Source organism: Cervus elaphus, chromosome 7 (genome assembly GCF_910594005.1).
Source record: "Cervus elaphus chromosome 7, mCerEla1.1, whole genome shotgun sequence".
In the NCBI taxonomy this organism is placed as follows: Eukaryota; Metazoa; Chordata; class Mammalia; order Artiodactyla; family Cervidae; genus Cervus; species Cervus elaphus.
In genome coordinates this window covers 30,894,327-30,912,257 of record NC_057821.1, presented here as the reverse complement: position 1 = coordinate 30,912,257, position 17,931 = coordinate 30,894,327, and the positions used below count along the sequence as shown (strand labels likewise).

At 39.9% G+C, this 17,931-nt stretch overlaps 1 protein-coding gene across 4 annotated transcripts; it reads left to right on the top strand.

The window, feature by feature from the left end:
* Positions 1–235: 235 nt before the first annotated feature.
* ZKSCAN8 (zinc finger with KRAB and SCAN domains 8) lies at positions 236–15,914 on the top strand. 4 transcript variants are annotated; one of them, XM_043908178.1, is made up of 7 exons: positions 236–415; positions 7,384–7,487; positions 7,572–8,082; positions 8,733–8,874; positions 12,862–12,953; positions 13,285–13,408; positions 14,872–15,914. In XM_043908178.1, exons 3-7 carry the CDS (start codon positions 7,666–7,668, stop codon positions 15,831–15,833), a joined length of 1,737 nt encoding a protein of 578 aa, XP_043764113.1. In that variant the 5' UTR covers positions 236–415; positions 7,384–7,487; positions 7,572–7,665; the 3' UTR covers positions 15,834–15,914. The 4 variants fall into 4 exon arrangements, with proteins under 4 accessions (XP_043764113.1, XP_043764112.1, XP_043764109.1 ...); XM_043908177.1 differs by lacking the exon at positions 7,384–7,487 and having other exon boundaries at positions 7,575–8,082; XM_043908174.1 differs by lacking the exon at positions 7,384–7,487.
* The last annotated feature ends 2,017 nt before the right edge of the window (positions 15,915–17,931 follow it).

Below are 17,931 nucleotides of genomic sequence, written 5' to 3'. Positions count from 1 at the left end.
CCAGCGAGCCTGCGGGGCGGGGTCGCTGGGCCAAGTGCGCGAGGCGGAAGTGACACCACAATCCGTTATTCCTCACAACTTTGCCGGCGCCTTAGAGCCGCGCGCAAGCCTGCGACGCGTAGACGCTAGAGGACAGCGTGCCCTAGCGTTCGGTTGTGAGGGGCGTGGTGCCCCAGTCGGTTCATTGGGCCGACCATAGAGCTTTCAGACCTCCAGAATTCCTAGAGAGCTCCCGGAAGTGGCTTGGGGCAAGATGCATGTTGGCCGGCGGTGTGCCTCACGTCTGGAAGTTTAGGGGCTGGAGGTTCCTGGGCCGGCTACTGCTTTCGCATCTTTCTTCTTGCAGCCGTTCCTTTGGGTCTGGCCACCGTTTGTAGCATCCCTTCCCCACCGCGGGCCGCCCCTGGAACTCACGGTGAGTACAGTCGGACCTTGGGCCGGAGGAAACAGGAACGCTTTGTGGCCAGACCAGGCCGCAGCTGAGGACAAGCCTGAGGCGTCTGGAGAGGGGCCCTGAGCCGAGGTCTGCGCCCCGGGGTGACTCGGTCTGTTAAGGGTCGCTTTGGTTGCCAGCGCAGGCCGAGTCCGCGTGCCCAAACTTTTTGCTAAGGAACCTTCAGTGAAGATACGCTTTCTTCATCGCTAATCGTTTGTGGTGTTATTTGCAGTCAGTCTTATTTGTCTTAAAGTAGAAAACTGTCCCTTTGTTATCTTTTATTGACCACTGTCCACTATTTGAATTGTTTTTATTTAGCATTTTTCGTTTCCATCACAATTGTCATTTAAATATATATATATATATATTTTGTTTGTTTTTGGAAACTCCAGTTGTCCTTGGAAACCTGTTTTTCCAGCTTAGTTTGTTTTGGTCTCTGTAGTGTATTCAGAGAAGGAAATGGCAACCCACTCCAGTGTTCTTGCCTGGAGAATCCCAGGGACAGCGGAGCCTGGTGGGCTGCGGTCTATGGGGTCGCACAGAGTCGGACACGACTGAAGCGACTTAGCAGCAGCAGCAGCAGCAGTGTATTCAGAAAATGACAGTGTGTTGACTGGATAATGTACTATGAAACAGTTTTTGACGACTTCGCGGTAGTATAAAGTTCAACCTTATTCAGAATACTTTGTTTATTAAAGCTAGTTGAAGCAGATGCCTGAAAACTCTTTAGGAGGGGACCCATTTCCGAAATTCAGGTGACTCATGAATAACTTGTCACTACCACCTCTAAAAAATACATATTTCTGTTGTTTGATTAGTTCAGTTAAGTATACTTATGCAGTAATCATAGTTTTAGCAAATGCATACATATTTTGAATTTCTGCTGTAGTTAAGTGTAAAATGTGTATGTTAAAATATTCAACTTACACAGTTTGAGATTCCTATAAAACACAGTGTTTGCTTCACCTTGATTTTTAAAGCCTGGAAAATACCTTTGCTTGGTTTTATTTTCAGCTCCCAAACATCCCAAATTAGACTTAAACTAAAGAAAGAAAGCATTCTTTCTTCATTAAAAAGGTAGTGGTGTTAAAACATGTCTTCAGTAGTTCACAAGATTATTGCATTAAAGAGGAGAAGAAGCTTTAAAGATTTTTTTAATTTCCTAAATCAATAAAGTTGATGGAGTATTCTTAAAGGAGGATGTAAGAAGCAGTCTTTATCCACAGGGTGCTTACCAACTTAATTTAAATACAGGGGTATATACACAAAACTGTTTGAGAGGAAGGTGTTTTATTTATAGTGCATTAATTTTGTCGTACATATCTTTGTACTTGGTTATAGGCTGTAACTTTCAAAAACTGTCTGATTGAAGAGGGACAGACCAAAAAAGGAAAATTAGCTACTAAAAAGAACAATCAAATGGATAATGGACAAGATTTGTTGGTTGATGTGGTTTGAAATATGAACAAACCTAATAGTTAGATGACTCCCATCAGTTTCACTGTTGAGACTTTTTAAAATATCATTTAGTACTATATTACTATTTTAACATCAACAATGTAAAGTTCTTGAATGATGCAGACTTAACATTGAAACTTTTAATAGGTAATATTGATGCGTATTGATTATAAGGTGGAAGGTGGCCAGTAGTTCAGTAGTTAAAGATGAACCTTGACTTTAGGAAATTCATGAGAAAACATGGTAAAACTATGACCATGCATTCAAAACAATTAGAGCTTAGAATTCGTGTCCCATAGTAATGAATTTATTAAATTTTTATTGACTTTTTAAATGAATTATTTTAAAAACCATGGATGTTGGTTCTGTGTGTTCAAAACAAAAGTGTCTCTCTTTACCCCTTGTCTCAAACCCTCCACAAAATCTCAGCCTTTTGCTGAGACTGAGAGATTTCACTCTTCCCTCAAATCTCTATACCAGGAAATTCCCCCACTTCTCTGTAAAGTTATTATCTATGAATTAAACCCTTTGTTGTTAATCACCATATTTAATCTTATCTCTTGCTCCCTGGTTTCTCCATCTGTACAGTTTGGCGAGTAAACTGTTGTTACCAGTCTGTCTTGAGTTTAGAGATAATTTTTCAAATTCTCTTCCTTTTCTGTCCACACTCTGTAAGTAGGGGTTCTTAACCTTCCTGGAGTTCTTTGGAGGATGCTTGATGTATGAACACTGAAAATGTAAACTTTTGTGTGTATGGGCTTTTTTATGGAAAGAGGTGCTGTGTTTCATTAGTTTGAGAGATGTTGAGCGAACCCTACCCTATTCTCTTGGCCTCAGATGCCTGAAAGATAGAGACACTGACTTGAAGACTCATGTCAGTAACACTACCTAATCTGATTTCTAAGTGCCGACCTCTTCTTTCCCTTGGTGGACTACAGGTCTGTGATTTTATCTTGATATTATCATTTCTTGCCAATTGCTTTTGGATATGCCTCCTTTAGTTATGCTATTCTCTATTCTCTACAGTGCTGCCTTCAGTTACATTTTCTCCAGGCTCTTGTCCACAATGTTGCCCTTGTGGTCTTTCTGGCCTACAAATATGTCATATAAGTTACAAAGAGATACAAAGAAAAGATCACTGTTACAAAAACCATGACCATGGGCAGACATTTGCAGTACATACTGTATACAATATGATAAATCCTGTGCCTAGACCTTGCAAAAAATAAGTTGGCAAAAATGAGAACCTTAATCTTCCAGGGTGGGGGATGTTGGCAGCTGAGGAGTGGGGGCAACAGGGAAGACCTGATTTAAAAGGTAATAGATAAGCTGAGACTTTTAAGTTAGAGTTCAGTGATTTCTGCAACACTAGGGTTTATCAGCCATAACACTGACACTTTTAACCAGATCATTCTTTCTATGGAGAATTATGTTATGCATTGTAGGATGTTTAATCACATCTCTGGCCTCTACCTACTAGCTACTAGTAGCATCCCTTCCCAAATGTTTCCAGACATTGCTAAATATCTGGGATATGGGAGGAATTGAGAACCACTGAGCTAAAGAGCTCTACAGCAGAGTGAAGATAGCAGAAAGCCACATTCAGAAAAGGCTGTATGAAGGAGAAAGAAAAGAAAGTGCAAGTGAAGTAGCTCAGTCATATCCGACTCTTTGCGACCCCATCGACTGTAGCCTACCAGGCTCCTCTGTCCATAGGATTTTCCAGGCAAGAGTACTGGATGGCTTGCCATTTCCTTCTCCAGAGGATCTCCCCAACCCAGGGATCAAACCCAGGTGTCCCACATTGTAGGCAGATGCTTTTACCCTCTGAGCCACCTGGGAAGTCCTGTAAAGGAAAGTTTATAGCAGATAAAGCAAAACAGTTTTACATATCATAAAGGGCCTTGCATTCTGTGCTGAAGAGTTAAGTTCCTTATTGAAAGATTTCAAGGAGGTAAGTTGTATTACATATGTGTTAAAACAGTCTCTCTAGCAGTGTATTTAGTTTGATAGGGCTGCTGTAACATAGTACCACAAACTGGATGGCTTCCACAGAAATTTATTCTCCCATAGTTACGATGGCCAGAAGTCCGAGGTCAATGTGATAGCTAACTTTTGATTGTTACTGACAATCCTTGGCATTCCTTGACTTGAAACTGCATAACTCCATCTCTGCCTCCCTAGTTATTTGACTCTCTTCTGTCTTCACATGGCCTTCTCTTTGTATGTGTCAATCTCCATGTCTCTTCTCTTATTATAAATATACTAGTCATGTTGGCTTAAAGGCCCACCCTACTCCAATATATAAAAGCGTCTGCCTACAATGCCGGAGACCCGGGTTCGATCCCTGGGTCGGGAAGATCCCCTGGAGGAGGAAATGGCAACCCACTCCAGTACTCTTGCCTGGAAAATCCCATGGACAGAAGAGCCTGATAGGCTACAGTCCATGGGGCCGCAAAGAGTTGGATATGACTAGGCGACTTCACTCTCACTTTCACTCCAATATAACCTCATCTTAATTTGATTAAAACTGCAAAGACTATTTCCAAATAAGGTCACATTCACAAGTACCAAGGGTTAGTACCTCAACATATTTTTTCTTGGAGGGACACAATTCAACCCACAATAAAGCAGCTTTATAGAACATGAAGAGCATAACCAAGGGTAGAAAGATCACTTAACACTGCTACTGCAGGCAAGAGTGATGCCAGATACCAAAGGTGAAAGCCATAGACGTATATCCCACAAAGAAACAAGCCCCTGTAATTGAATAAGTCTAAAGACTCGGGCCTTATATGTAAAACTTAACTGCTCAACAAACACAAATACAGTCTGTGTTGAGTATTATAAATAATAGCCCTCTAATCTTCTTCCATTCTATCAATAAGATAAAAGATAAATATCTCTACTCATAGGAAATATAAAATTAAGTTAGAAAGTCAAAACTCCTTTGCAACTAATAATACACAATTAATGGCAAAAATAACATTGAAGTGATACTTGTGTAACAGATGTGTAGACTAAGAGAGAAATCACTTCAAATTGGAATCATTAAGAAAGGATTTTAAAGAAGAAAGCATTTCATCCAGTCCTTTGAGAATAGGTAGTTTGAGTACTAATGAAAGAAATTAGGAAATTTAAATAAATAGACAGACACACCATGTTTATGAGATGGGAAACAAGACTGTTTAGATGTCACTTGTCTCTCAACTGAACTATAGAATCAACACAAATCCTATTCCAGGAGTTTTGGGGGGTTTTTTGTTTTTTTTTTTTTTAGAAGACAGTTATAAAATTTATATCAAAAGGCAACAGAACTAGAAAAACTAAAATAATTCTGAAAATGAACAACAAAGTCACAGGACTCTTAGTAATTTATTTCAAGATTTAAAAAGCCACAACTGTCAAGACAGTTCATATTGGCAAAAGGAATAACATATACATCAATGGAACAAAATAGAGATTCCAAAAGGAGATCCACACATATAGTCCATTGATTCTTGACAAAGATACAAAGACAATTCAATACTTTAAGTTTAATCTTTTCTGCAAATAGTGCTGCAACAATTTGTTATCTGTATGAACCTCCATCCATACTTCAAACTCTGAACAAAAACTAACTTAAAAGCGATCATAAACCTAAAAGTAAAAATTTAAACTATAATCTTTGTGTCCTTGGATTAAGCAAAAACTTCTTAGATATGACAACAATAGTACAATCCCTAAAAGTTGACAAATTAAATTTCAAAAAATTATGAATTTCTGTTCTTAAAAAGGCACTGTTAAAAGAATGGAAAGGAGGAGATGTTTGCAAGTCACATATTTCATAAAGGACTTGTATCCAAAATATGTAAAGAATTCTCAAAAGTCAATTATTTTAAAAAATCTTATTCTAAGTATAGGAAAAAGTCAAAGAAGATGCAGTTGTCTCTTGGTATCCATGGGGGATTGGGTCCAGGACCCTCTTGGATACTAAAATTTGTTGATGCTCAAGTCTTATGTAAAATATAATAGTCTTTGCATATAACCTACACACATCCTCCTGTATACTTTAAATCATCTCTAGATTACTTATAATCCCTAATAAAATATAAATGCTTTGTAAATAGTTGGTGATGTGCAGCAAATTCGTGTTTTGCCTTTTGGAACTTTCTGTAACTTTTTTCCCCCAAATATCTTTGATCCATGGTTGATTGAATTCAGGTATGTGGAGCCCATGGATTTGAAGGACCAATTATATGAATGGCAAATAAGCACAGGAAAGGATGCCCAGCATTATTAGTCAGTAGAGAAATGCAAATTAAAACCTTACGAAATACCACTATGTCTTTTAGAATACCAAAATCTATGTGTATATATGTGTATGTGCGTGTTTCAAATGCTGGTCAGAATGTAGAACAATTGCAGTTCTCACATATTGCTAGTGGAATGCAAAGTATTATAGCCACTTTGGGAAACAGTCTGGCAGTCTCTCATAAAGTTATCCATATACTTAGTTTATGACCCAGCAGTTTTTTTTCTGGATATTTACCAAGGAGAAATGTTCACACAAAAATTCATATGCAGATATTTATAGTGGCCTCATTTGTAATCATCAAAAACTGGAAGCAACTGAGATAGTCTAAACTAGAGAATGGGTAAACATTTATCCATATAAGGAATGAGAGGGCTTGCCAGGTGGCATTAGTGGTAAAGAACCCACCTGCCAATGCAGGAGATGTAAGAGACGCAGGTTCTATCCCTGGGTTGGGAAGATCCCCCGGAGGAGGGCACAGCAATCCACTCCAGTATTCTTGCCTGGAGAATCCCATGGACAGAGGAGCTTGGCGGGCTATGGTCCTTGGGGTCACAAAGAGTCAGACAAGACTGAAGCAAATGGTCATAGGAAGTCCACTGGTGAATGCTTGCCGTGCCATGCTATATAAAGAGTAAACTTCTGATACATATACTAACGTTGATAACTCAAGTACAATATGCTAAGTGAAAGATGCCAGACTCAAAAGGCTACATACTGTATGATTTTATTTCTAAAACATTCTGTGTCATTAGTTTGTGGGACTAGATTTGGGGGTCGCAAGTGTTGATAGGGCATCGGGGTTCCTTAGAGGTGCAGGACCTGTGCCCCAGAGAAGACTTTACAGAACTTGAAATAAAGTCCATAGTAGAAGTTAATGTGGAGACAAGGGGGTTGGGAGTGGGGTGGGGGTATGGAGCACATGTGGGATAACATATGTTAAGTGGAGAAGGGGAAAGTGTTAGGACCTTTCTTGACAATACCTTGAGCTGGATTATGTGGAAATTAGTCTCATGTTGAGAGTGAGGGGCAGGTTAAGAGCTTCAGTGTGTCAAAACAGTATAGCTGATAGAGCAAATGCTGAAAGGAATCGAATCAGCAGCACTGAGTGTCAGATGAGATTAAATATGGAATTTCAATTAGACCCAGTCTGCATGGTTTCCTGACTTTGTTTAGCCATGTTCCACATCCCCAGGAGAGAAAGCAGAAGGAATTCCCAGATGGAATTGGCATGGCAGAAGGCTAAGAAGGCAAGGAGTTATTTCTGGAGAGGATCACTTAAATGACATCCATGTCATGGTAGGGAACTTGTTAAGATATCTCAGTAAATTATTGTGACCTTTGGCTTGCCTTTACAGTATTTGTCATTTTCTGTCCCCAAAGAAGTACCCTTAAAGAAGAGGCCCTCAGAAGGTTCTTCTCTTAAGAAGATAAAGAAGGTAGTAGAAACGAGTCTCCTGAGCTTTTCTGGCCCTAAATGGCAGCAGAATCAAGAAAGTCTTTAGCTCCATCCCCACCAGATCAGGTTCCTGAAGAGGACCTTGTAATTGTCAAGGTAGAGGAAGATCATGGTTGGGACCAGGAATCAAGTCTACATGAAAATAACCCTCCTGGCCAAGAGCTGTTCCGCCTACGCTTCAGGAAATTATGCTACCAAGAGACACTAGGACCCCGAGAAGCTCTAATCCAACTCCGCGCACTTTGCCATCAGTGGCTGAGGCCAGATTTGAACACCAAGGAGCAGATCCTGGAGCTGCTGGTGCTGGAGCAGTTCTTGACCATCCTGCCTGAGGAGCTCCAGACTCTGGTGAAGGAACATCAGCTAGAGAATGGAGAGGAAGTGGTGACCCTACTGGAGGATTTGGAAAGGCAAATTGATATATTGGGACGGCCGGTACGTAGAAGGAGGTGGGCATGCTGTGACTGTGAGAGTCCAGGGAGCTGGGTGGGGGGACATTGATACAAAGTGGGAGAATAAATGCTGAGCATGAGTTTTGTTATAGGAGAATGAAAATAGTTATAGTGTGGCATGGCTTCTATCTATAGAGTTCTTTTTATTCTTGTAAAGGATATAAATCCATTTTTTTAATCCTCATAACATCCCTGCAGTTGTATTATTGTTCTGTTTGCCAGATGGGAAACTGATGCATAGAGAACTTAACTTATTTTCCAGGGGCAACCAAATAACTAAAGATAGATCTGAGGCCAGAACTCAGATTTCCTAGTTCCTTATCAAAAATTTTTTCTACTGAAGAGTACTGCTGTAAGTTGCTGTTTATCATTTTTGTCCTTTCTTGAGAGTACAAAGTGTCAGCATTTTGTGCATCAAGGAGGGCATCAGCAGAAATCTTTTTCTTCAGTGCTAAGCAGAAATGATGCCTTTCTGTGTGAATCAGCATGTTTGTGTTCCTTACTGCCCCTTGGAAGTAATTAAGATTCTTCTTTTTCCTTCCCCCATATATATTCCTTTAGATGTGCTTTTTCTTACATTGTTCACTTCATTTCTCAGAGGGATTCCTTGTAATGCAGCTGTCTTGTTTCCAGGTCCCAGCTCGTGCACATGGACATAGGGTACTCTGGGAGGAGGTGATGCATTCAGAATCTGCACCGGAGCCTCCAGATACTCAGCTCCAACCTGTGGCAATGCAACACAAATCTCCAGTGCTCCAAGGGCCACACAATAGAGGTGAGGAGCCACATTTCACTGATGAGGAGTGAGGAGGTGAAAAGGAAAGAAAGTACATTCAGGACACCTGTCTAGTTCCTTGAACCAAGAACTAGAATCTGCTGTTTACAGACTGGTCATAAGATCTGATTTAAATTTCATCTAGACTTCAAATACAGACTGTCAGTCCCGGTGGTAAATTCAAGAACAAATGAAAGAATTTGGGGATTTTATAGATTCATATATTTCTGTTACCACAGTGTATTTACTGCATAGGCATTTTTAGATTTTGTTGGTATCACATGCCATTTTATTTGTATTTCAGTATGTATTTTCTTAAACAAGGGCATTTTCATAGATACCACAATGAATTGATTACAGTTAGAAAATATTCAGGGGCTTCCTTGATGGCTCAGTGGTAAAGAATCTGCCTACCAATGCAGGATACACAAGTTCAATCCCTGATCCAGGAAGATCCCACATGCCGCAGAGCAGCTAAGCCCATGTGCCTCAACTATTGATCCAGTGCCCTAGAGCCTGGGGGCTGCAACTACTGAAGCCCTGGAGCCCTAGAGCTTGTACACTGCAATGAGAAGCTCGGGCACCGAAACTAGAGAGTAACCCCTGTTCTCCACAACTAAAGAAAGACCCAGCACAGCCAAAAATAAATAAAACGTAAAAAAAAAAAAGAAAAATTCATATTGGCCAGCTGTCCCAAAGTTTTTCCAGAGTCTAGTCCAAGATCACACTTTGCAATTAGTTGTCCTGTCTCTTTAGTCTCCTTTTACTTGGCATAGTTCCTCAGCCTTTCTTTGCCTTCCATAATCTTGAATTTGTGAAGAGTACAAGTCAATTATTTTGTAGAATGATAACAATTTGAGTTTGCGTGATGTTTTCTCATATTTAGATTCAATTTGTGTCTGTTTGGCAGGAGCACCTCACAAGTGATTTTGTATCCTTCTCAGGAATATGACAGGAATTTGTCTATTGTTGGTAGTGTTTTTTTCAATGACTTGCTTAAGGTTGTTCTTGCTAGGTTTTTGTTACTGTTTTTCCCTTTGTAATTAATGAGTAATTTCTGGGGATATACTCTTGAGTCTGTGTATCAGTAAATACCCTGGTCTTCATCAAACTTTTGTTGCTGAAACACTAGTTTTAGTATTTGTTGATGCTCCTTCATTGAATCAATAATTGCTAAAGTGATTATTTTCTATCGTTGTTCAGTCGCTAAGTCATGTCCAACTCTTTGTGACCCCATAGACTGCAGCATGCCAGGCTTCCCTATCCTTCACTATCTCCTGGAGTTTGCTCAGATTCATCTCCATTGAGTCAGTGATGCCATCTAACCCCATCTCATCCTCTATTGCCCCTTCTCCTCCTTTTGCCTTCAATCTTTCCCAGCATCAGGGTCTTTTCCAGTGAGTCGGCTCTTCACATCAGGTGGCCAAAGTATTGGAGTTTCAGCTTCAGCATCAGTCCTTCCAATGAATGTTCAGTGTTGATTTCCTTTAGAATTGACTGGTTTGATCTCCATGCAGTCCAGGGGACTTTCAAGAGTCTTCTCCAGCACCATAGTTTGAAATCATCAATTCTTTGGCACTCAGCCTTCTTTATGGTCCAACTCTCACATCCATACATGACTACTGGAAAAATCATAGCTTTGACTATACAGACCATTGTCAGTAAAGTGGTCTTTGCTTTTTAATATGTTGTTTAGGTTTGTCATAGCTTTCCTTCCAAGGAGCAAGCGTCTTTTAATTTCATGGCTGCAGTTACCATCTACAGTGATTTTTGGAGCCCAAGAAAAGAAAATCTGTCACTGCTTCTAATTTTTTCCCTTCCATTTGCCATGAAGTGATGGGACTGGATGCCATGATCTTAGTTTTTTGAGTGTTGAGTTTCAAGCCAGCTTTTTCACTCTCCTCTCACTCTCATCAAGAGGCTTTTTAGTTCCTCTTCACTTTCTGCCATAAGGGTGGTGTCATCTGCATATCTGAGGTTATTCATATTTCTCCCAGCAATCCTGATTCCAGCTTGTGATTCATCCAGTGTGGCATTTCACATGATGTGCTCTGCATATAAGTTAAATAAACAGAGTGACAATATACAGCCTTGTTATACTCCTTTCCCAAATTTGAACCAGTCAGTTGTTCCATGTAAGATTGTAACTGTTGCTTCTTGACCCATATACAGGTTTCTGAGAAGATAGGTAAGATAGTCTGGTATTCCCATGTCTTTAAGAATTTTCCACAGTTTGCTGGATACAGAGTCCAAGGCTTTCGCATAGTCAAGGAAGCAGAAATAGGTGTTTTTCTGGAATTTCCATGCTTTCTGTATGATCCAGTGAATGTTGGCAATTTGATCTCTGGTTCCTCTGCCTTTTCTAAATCTGACTTGTATATCTGGAAGTTCTCAGTTCACGTACTGCTGAAGCCTAGTTTGAAGGATTTTTGAGCATTACCTTACTAGCATGCAAAATAAGCACAATTGTCCAGTAATTTGAACATTCTCTGGCATTGCTCTTCTTTGGGATTGGAATGAAAACTGACCTTTTCCAATCCTGTGGCCACTGCTGAGTTTTCCAAATTTTCTGACATACTGAGTATAGCACTTAAACAGCATCATCTTTTAGGATTTTAAATAGCTCAGCTAGAATTCCATCACCTCCACTAGCTTTGTAGTAATGCTACCGAAGGCCCACTTGACTTCACACTCCAGGTTGTCAGGTCTAGGTAAATGACCACACAACCGTGGTTATCTGGGTCATTAAGATCTTTTTTGTATAGTTCTTCTGTGTATTCTTCCTTTCTCTTAATCTCCTCTGCCTCTCTTAGTTTCTGTTCTTTATCATGCCCATCCTTGCATGAAATGTTCCCTTGATATCTCTGGTTTTCTTAAAGAAATCTCTAGTCTTTCCCGTTCTGTTGTTTCCTCTACTTCTTTGCATTGTTCATTAAAGAAGACCTTCTTACCTCTCCTTGGTATTCTCTGGAACTCTGCATTCTATTGGGTATATCTTTCCCTTTCTCCCTTGCTTTTCACTTCTCTTCTTTTCTCAGCTATTTGTAAAGCCTCCTCAGACAACCATTTTTCCTTCTTGCATTTCTTTTTCTTTGGAATGGCTTTGGTCACTACCTCCTGTACAATGTTTTTATATTTATTTGTTTATTGTAATGGAGAGTGTTCCCTCCTTCCCCCATTTTATTTTATTCATTTTTTTTTAAAATTTATCAATATGTACTCATAAATTTGTTTTTTTTCTTTCTGTTATTCTCTTTATTTTGATGTTTAAATTGTCTCAGAGTTGACCATAGGAGGCTTCTTCCATCTGACTCCTGCGTCCTGTTGACTTTTCTCCATCATTTTTGTGCATTTTCTTACTTTTTTACAGAACAAGATAAAATGTTCTAGTCTCGTATCATACTTGTACTGTGTTTCTTATTTCTTTATTTATGTGGTTTCATAGTTTGTCTTAAATTACTAGGTTTTTAATGTTTCTAAAACAATTCTTAAGTAAATTCTAATACCTGTTGTGCAAGACACAGTAGTCCATTTTGATTTTTTTATTACCCTGTCTGGTATCTATAGGAAGCAGATACTGGCAGTCATAGTGGACATTTCAAGAAAGTGATAGAGTTAGTAGAGATAGATTGGTTCCCATATTCAGTTTGACAAAAGATTAGGACCTAAGGAAATACTGTGTACAAGCACAAGAATGGACTGCAGCTTTGATGGTAGAGAAGAAATTGTAAAGCAATTCCTGTTAGGAAACCAGTAAACATTCTATTTTTGACACGTAGCTTCAAGCTGAGTGGACCATCAAAGTACAGGTGTTTCGTGGGCAACCATAGGTCTAGACACATAGACCAAGACTAACAGAATTTCATATGCAAAATCTCTGGCATGCATATCTGCTGAAATACACAAAATTTTGGAATGTGTTAGTGCTGGTTCCTATAACCATAGGACAAGGCTGGTCTCATTCATAGCTCCTTTCTCCTCTCCTAGCCATATCAGTTTCACAGAGTCCTACCCCTTCCCAGAAAGGAAGTCCTCGAGACCAGGAGATGACAGCTACACTGCTTACAGCAGGGTTCCAGGTGAGTTGTACTTCTTCTCACTGAAACCTCATAGCTCTACTCAGAGTATTTGTGGCATCTACCCCATGTCTAGACTGTCTGTAGCAGTACTCACTTAAGAACTTGCTCCACATTCTAATGCATAGAGACAGATGGATCCTTGATTCCGCCCCGCCCCCGCCCCAGTAAATCTGATGCATTTTCCTGCTCTTCCCAGCTAGCTTCGCAGATCACTTTACATGGTACTTTCTCATGTCATGATCCTCTCCACCCCTGATGGGTCTCTCTGATACTCTGGGTTTAAGCTGTGGAACAGTCCCAGTCCCCAAATGAGCATCTTGTTTTGTTTCAGACTTTAGAGAAGATCGAAGACATGGCTGTGTCCCTAATTCGAGAGGAATGGCTTCTTGATTCATCCCAGAAGGATCTGAGTAGAGATAACAGGCCAGAGAATTATAGAAACATGTTCTCCCTGGGTAAGGAGAGCTCTGGTTGTTATCGTTAAAGATCTTTTGTTTATGTGTACAGTAGCTTTGAGCTTTCTGAAAGACATAGTTGAGTTTAAACTCAGGATCCAACAGAGAGAGAAAATATTGAGACTTCTGGAGTTCTGAAAGGAAACTTTTGTGGCCACTATGGAAGATAGTATGGGGTTCATTAAAAAACTAAAAAAAGAGTTACCATATGATCTAGCAGTCCCACTCCTGGATGTATATCCAGAGAAGACAGATGCTTTAATTTAAAAAGAAATGCACCACCATGTTCAGTGCAACATTATTTACAATAGCCAAGACATAGAAGCAACCTAAGTGTCCATCAGCAGATGAATGAATAAAGATGTGGAGGTTGGGTGGGTGGGTGGGTGTATGCATGTAATGGAATATTACTCAGCTGTAAAAAGAATGAAATAATACCATTTATAGCAACATGGATGGACTTAGAGATCATCACATTAAGTGAAGTAAGTCAGAGAATCTAAAAATAGTGAAATCTAAAAAATAGTACAAATGAACTTATTTACAAAACAGAAACAAACTTATGGTAACCAAGGAGGAAAGTGGGAGAAGGGATAAATTAGGAATATGGTATATATGGGTTTAAGATACACACTACCATATATACAATAGATAAACAACAATATTCAGAAACTATAGTCAGTATCTTATAATAGCCTATAATGAAAAAGAATTTTAAAAAGAGTATATACACACACACACACACACACACACATGTGTAACTTAATCACTTTGCCATACACCTGAAGCAAACAATTTTATGAATTCCCTGTACTTCAATAAAAAAAATAACCAGAGAAAAATTAATTTTAAAAAGTAAAAGGAAACTTTTTTACTCTCTAATCTAGGACGTATCTTACAGTTTGTAACTGAGTATTGGTCTCCTATCCAAGTACCAACCAGACCCAACCCTGCTTAGCTTCCAAGATCAGATAAGATCGGGCGCATTCAGGGTGGTATGGCTGTAGACTGGGTATTGGTCTCTTTGCTAGTTGGATACTGAAATCTTTTGGTGCTCTCTGCGTTCATGTAGATCTCTCATACTTAGACACATTGTGCTCCTCCCTTTTAATGACTGGGGCTTTTTTCATTCCTACTCCACGCATTAGATCTTTTTGTAGTTCCATATTCCTTCTCACTCCCCAATTTCTGATTCTCCTCAGGGGATTCCATCTCTGCTTTAGTCCTCCTTCCAACAACCCTATTTCTTGATGGCAGTTATTCCCTAGTTGACATATGTGGTACTTCAGTTTGTCCCTGCTCCTTTCTCCCCATATTAACGAAGGCATTTTGGAGACAGATGGAAGCTTTTCATTTATTCTTAACCTCCATGTGTATTTTTCTTTCCTCTATTTGATTTCTTTTTCCTAACATAGAGACTAGGAAGTGACATTCACTTGATGTTTATTACATTTTTATTCCAGGTGGTGAGACCAGGAATGAGAACAGGGAATTAACTTCAAAACAGGTAATATCTACTGGAATCCAACCACATGGAGAGACAGCTGCCAAATGCAACGGGGATGTTATCGGGGGTCTTGAGCCTGGAGAAGCCCGAGACCTTCTGGGCTCATTAGAGAGGCAGCGGGGAAATCCCACCCAAGAGAGACGACATAAATGTGATGAATGTGGGAAGAGCTTTGCTCAGAGTTCAGGCCTTGTTCGTCACTGGAGAATCCACACTGGGGAGAAACCCTATCAGTGTAATGTGTGTGGTAAAGCCTTCAGTTACAGGTCAGCCCTTCTTTCCCACCAGGATATCCACAACAAAGTAAAACGCTACCACTGTAAGGAGTGTGGTAAAGCCTTCAGTCAAAACACAGGCCTGATCCTGCACCAGAGAATCCATACTGGGGAGAAGCCATATCAGTGCAATCAGTGTGGGAAAGCTTTCAGTCAGAGTGCAGGCCTTATTCTGCACCAGAGAATCCACAGTGGGGAGAGACCCTATGAATGTAATGAGTGTGGGAAAGCTTTCAGTCATAGCTCACACCTCATTGGACATCAGAGAATCCACACTGGGGAGAAGCCCTATGAGTGTGATGAGTGTGGGAAAACTTTCAGGCGGAGCTCACATCTTATTGGCCATCAGAGAAGCCACACTGGGGAGAAACCCTACAAATGCAATGAGTGTGGGAGGGCCTTCAGTCAAAAGTCAGGCCTTATTGAACATCAGAGAATCCACACTGGAGAAAGACCCTATAAATGTAAAGAATGTGGGAAAGCTTTCAATGGGAACACTGGCCTCATTCAGCATCTGAGAATTCACACAGGGGAGAAACCCTATCAATGTAATGAGTGTGGGAAAGCCTTTATTCAGAGGTCAAGTCTCATTCGACATCAAAGAATCCACAGTGGAGAAAAATCTGAATCCACAGGAGTTTAGGGAAAAACTTCAGTCGTAGATTGGGTGTTAATTCAACATTAGAGGAACCATGTGCTGGTGAGAGGTCTTTCACTGTTTTTTTTTAAAAAAAAAAAAAGGCAGAAAGTTCAACATCATTACAACCTTAGGGTCAGATTGATAGGCGTGGCAAAGTTAGAATAGCTCTTCAGTAGTTTGGGTCCAGTGCCTTGATACAAATTAATTAGCTTGACTATCTTAGGAGGTGTCTGATAGCGTGGAGCTCCTGATGGTCTGATCCTTTAGAAGCTTAAAATAGCATTAGAGAAATTGCTTGTGTGGCTTGAGGCACTTAACTTTGTCTTTTTGGTGAGTAGCTGTAGGTTTGAGAGTAGCTACTCCTTCTAGTTCCTCTGCTTCTTCCGATCTCCTGTGATCCCTGTCTCCCATTTATTCCCCTAAAGGTGCATTTTGTGCTCCTAATCTGATCTAAGAAGCTGTTTTAGAGTTTAAAGCAGCCTCTGTATGAGACTTACACATCTATTTAACTTTCTGAGCTCCTAATTCTAGGGGAATTTTTATAAACACTTAATGTATTTATGCTTAAGTGTACATTTTATTTTATTCTAATGCTCCTGATAGTGGAAATCCATATTCCCATGCAAACTCAGAATGCTATATTTTTAACAGCACTCCAGCATTTTTCTTCATATATCACCTTCACTGACTCCCCTGAGTCACTGAGCATCCATACGTATCCTTCACCACCCCCAGCCCCAGTACCTGTGTCAGCAAAGGAAGTGGACGCATTAGTGATGGTTGTGGGAATGATGCAGAAAAAGAGGTGAGTGGAGACTCAGCAGCAGCAGCTCGGCTGCTCTTGAGCTTGGATGGTTTATACCTTTTGGTAATTTGACTCCTTTTCACCTTCCCACTGTACACTGTGGTACAAATAGGTATTTATACTATCCTCATTAAGGCGTCACATGGGAAAAAAAGACAGAGGTGCTTGAAGAAGACATAAAAATCCTGCAAAGAATGTACACTCATCTCTTTTGGTCCATCACAGTACTGCTCTCTCAGGTTCCTGTCAGTCTGCACAAACCCCCTGACTAGATGGTCTGCCACTCTTGCTTTACCTTGAACCCACCTCCTTAGATGGCCTCAGCACCTCACTCACTCTTTATCTGTTTCTTGCCATTAGCTTTACATATCTACAGTGTTCATCGGTTGAGTACTTCACCTAACAATTCCTCTTTCTTCTGAATTCTGGTGCATTCCCTCTATAATCCAGCAAAGACACAATATTAAACTCATCATCACCAGGCACTATAATTCATCTTTGAAGCTTTCAGTATACCAAGGGATACTGTATAAAGTAATGAGGCTGGTTTAAAGTTACCACCAAGAACTTAACAGAAGAATCCAAACATGGGTTGTCTTTTTAAATTGGGCAGTTCTAGCTATTCTAGTAGTACTGTTATTCCAAGTACTACCACTCCTTTAGGTATTTGGAACACTTGCAAGATTCCCATTTAATACATCATTCAAGAAAAACGCTCTATTACTCTGAATTTCATCTCATCTTTGACCATCTGGTTATGCACTTATTCACCATATTTGGAATTGAGTAACTTTTAACTATTTCCAAAATCACCTTTCAGAATGGGAATTGATTCCATTAGTCTTATTCAGAAGAATATGACATCCATTGTGGTGAAAGCTCCAAGAGAAATTACACATTTTCACACTGACTCTCCTGAACAGGGACTGCACTTACTAATAGTGTTTTATGATTAATGTTTTTAAAAGCCAGTCGTAAAATAATACATCATAGAGGTCTGCCTTTTGGATCATAAATTCCTTCCCTGTAGCATCCCTTCTGTACCCCACTATGGCCCATATTGATTACTAATCACATCAGAGTTATCTACACCTATTTCATTGAGCCATTGATATCCACTTGTCATTTGTCATCCTGGTTTCCTTGGTTAACTTTTTCAAAACAATGCTTTTCATTATCTTTTATTTTCTTATCCTCTCTTCTCCCTCTGCTTTCCCTTTTTTTAGCCTATAGATTACTATTCCTAACTCCTTTGTACTTGAAATTACAAGAAACCAGAAACAAATCTAGTTGTCT

What these genes read in the sequence shown, in the direction of transcription:
- ZKSCAN8 (XM_043908177.1), top strand. Translation starts at nt 7,666, where the DNA reads ATGGCAGCAGAATCAAGAAAGTCTTTAGCTCCATCCCCACCAGATCAG. An exon ending in CCAAGGGCCACACAATAGAG is followed by an intron (nt 8,875 to 12,861) that starts GTGAGGAGCCAC and finishes CTCCTCTCCTAG; the next exon opens with CCATATCAGTTTCACAGAGT. An exon ending in TGCTTACAGCAGGGTTCCAG is followed by an intron (nt 12,954 to 13,284) that starts GTGAGTTGTACT and finishes GTTTTGTTTCAG; the next exon opens with ACTTTAGAGAAGATCGAAGA.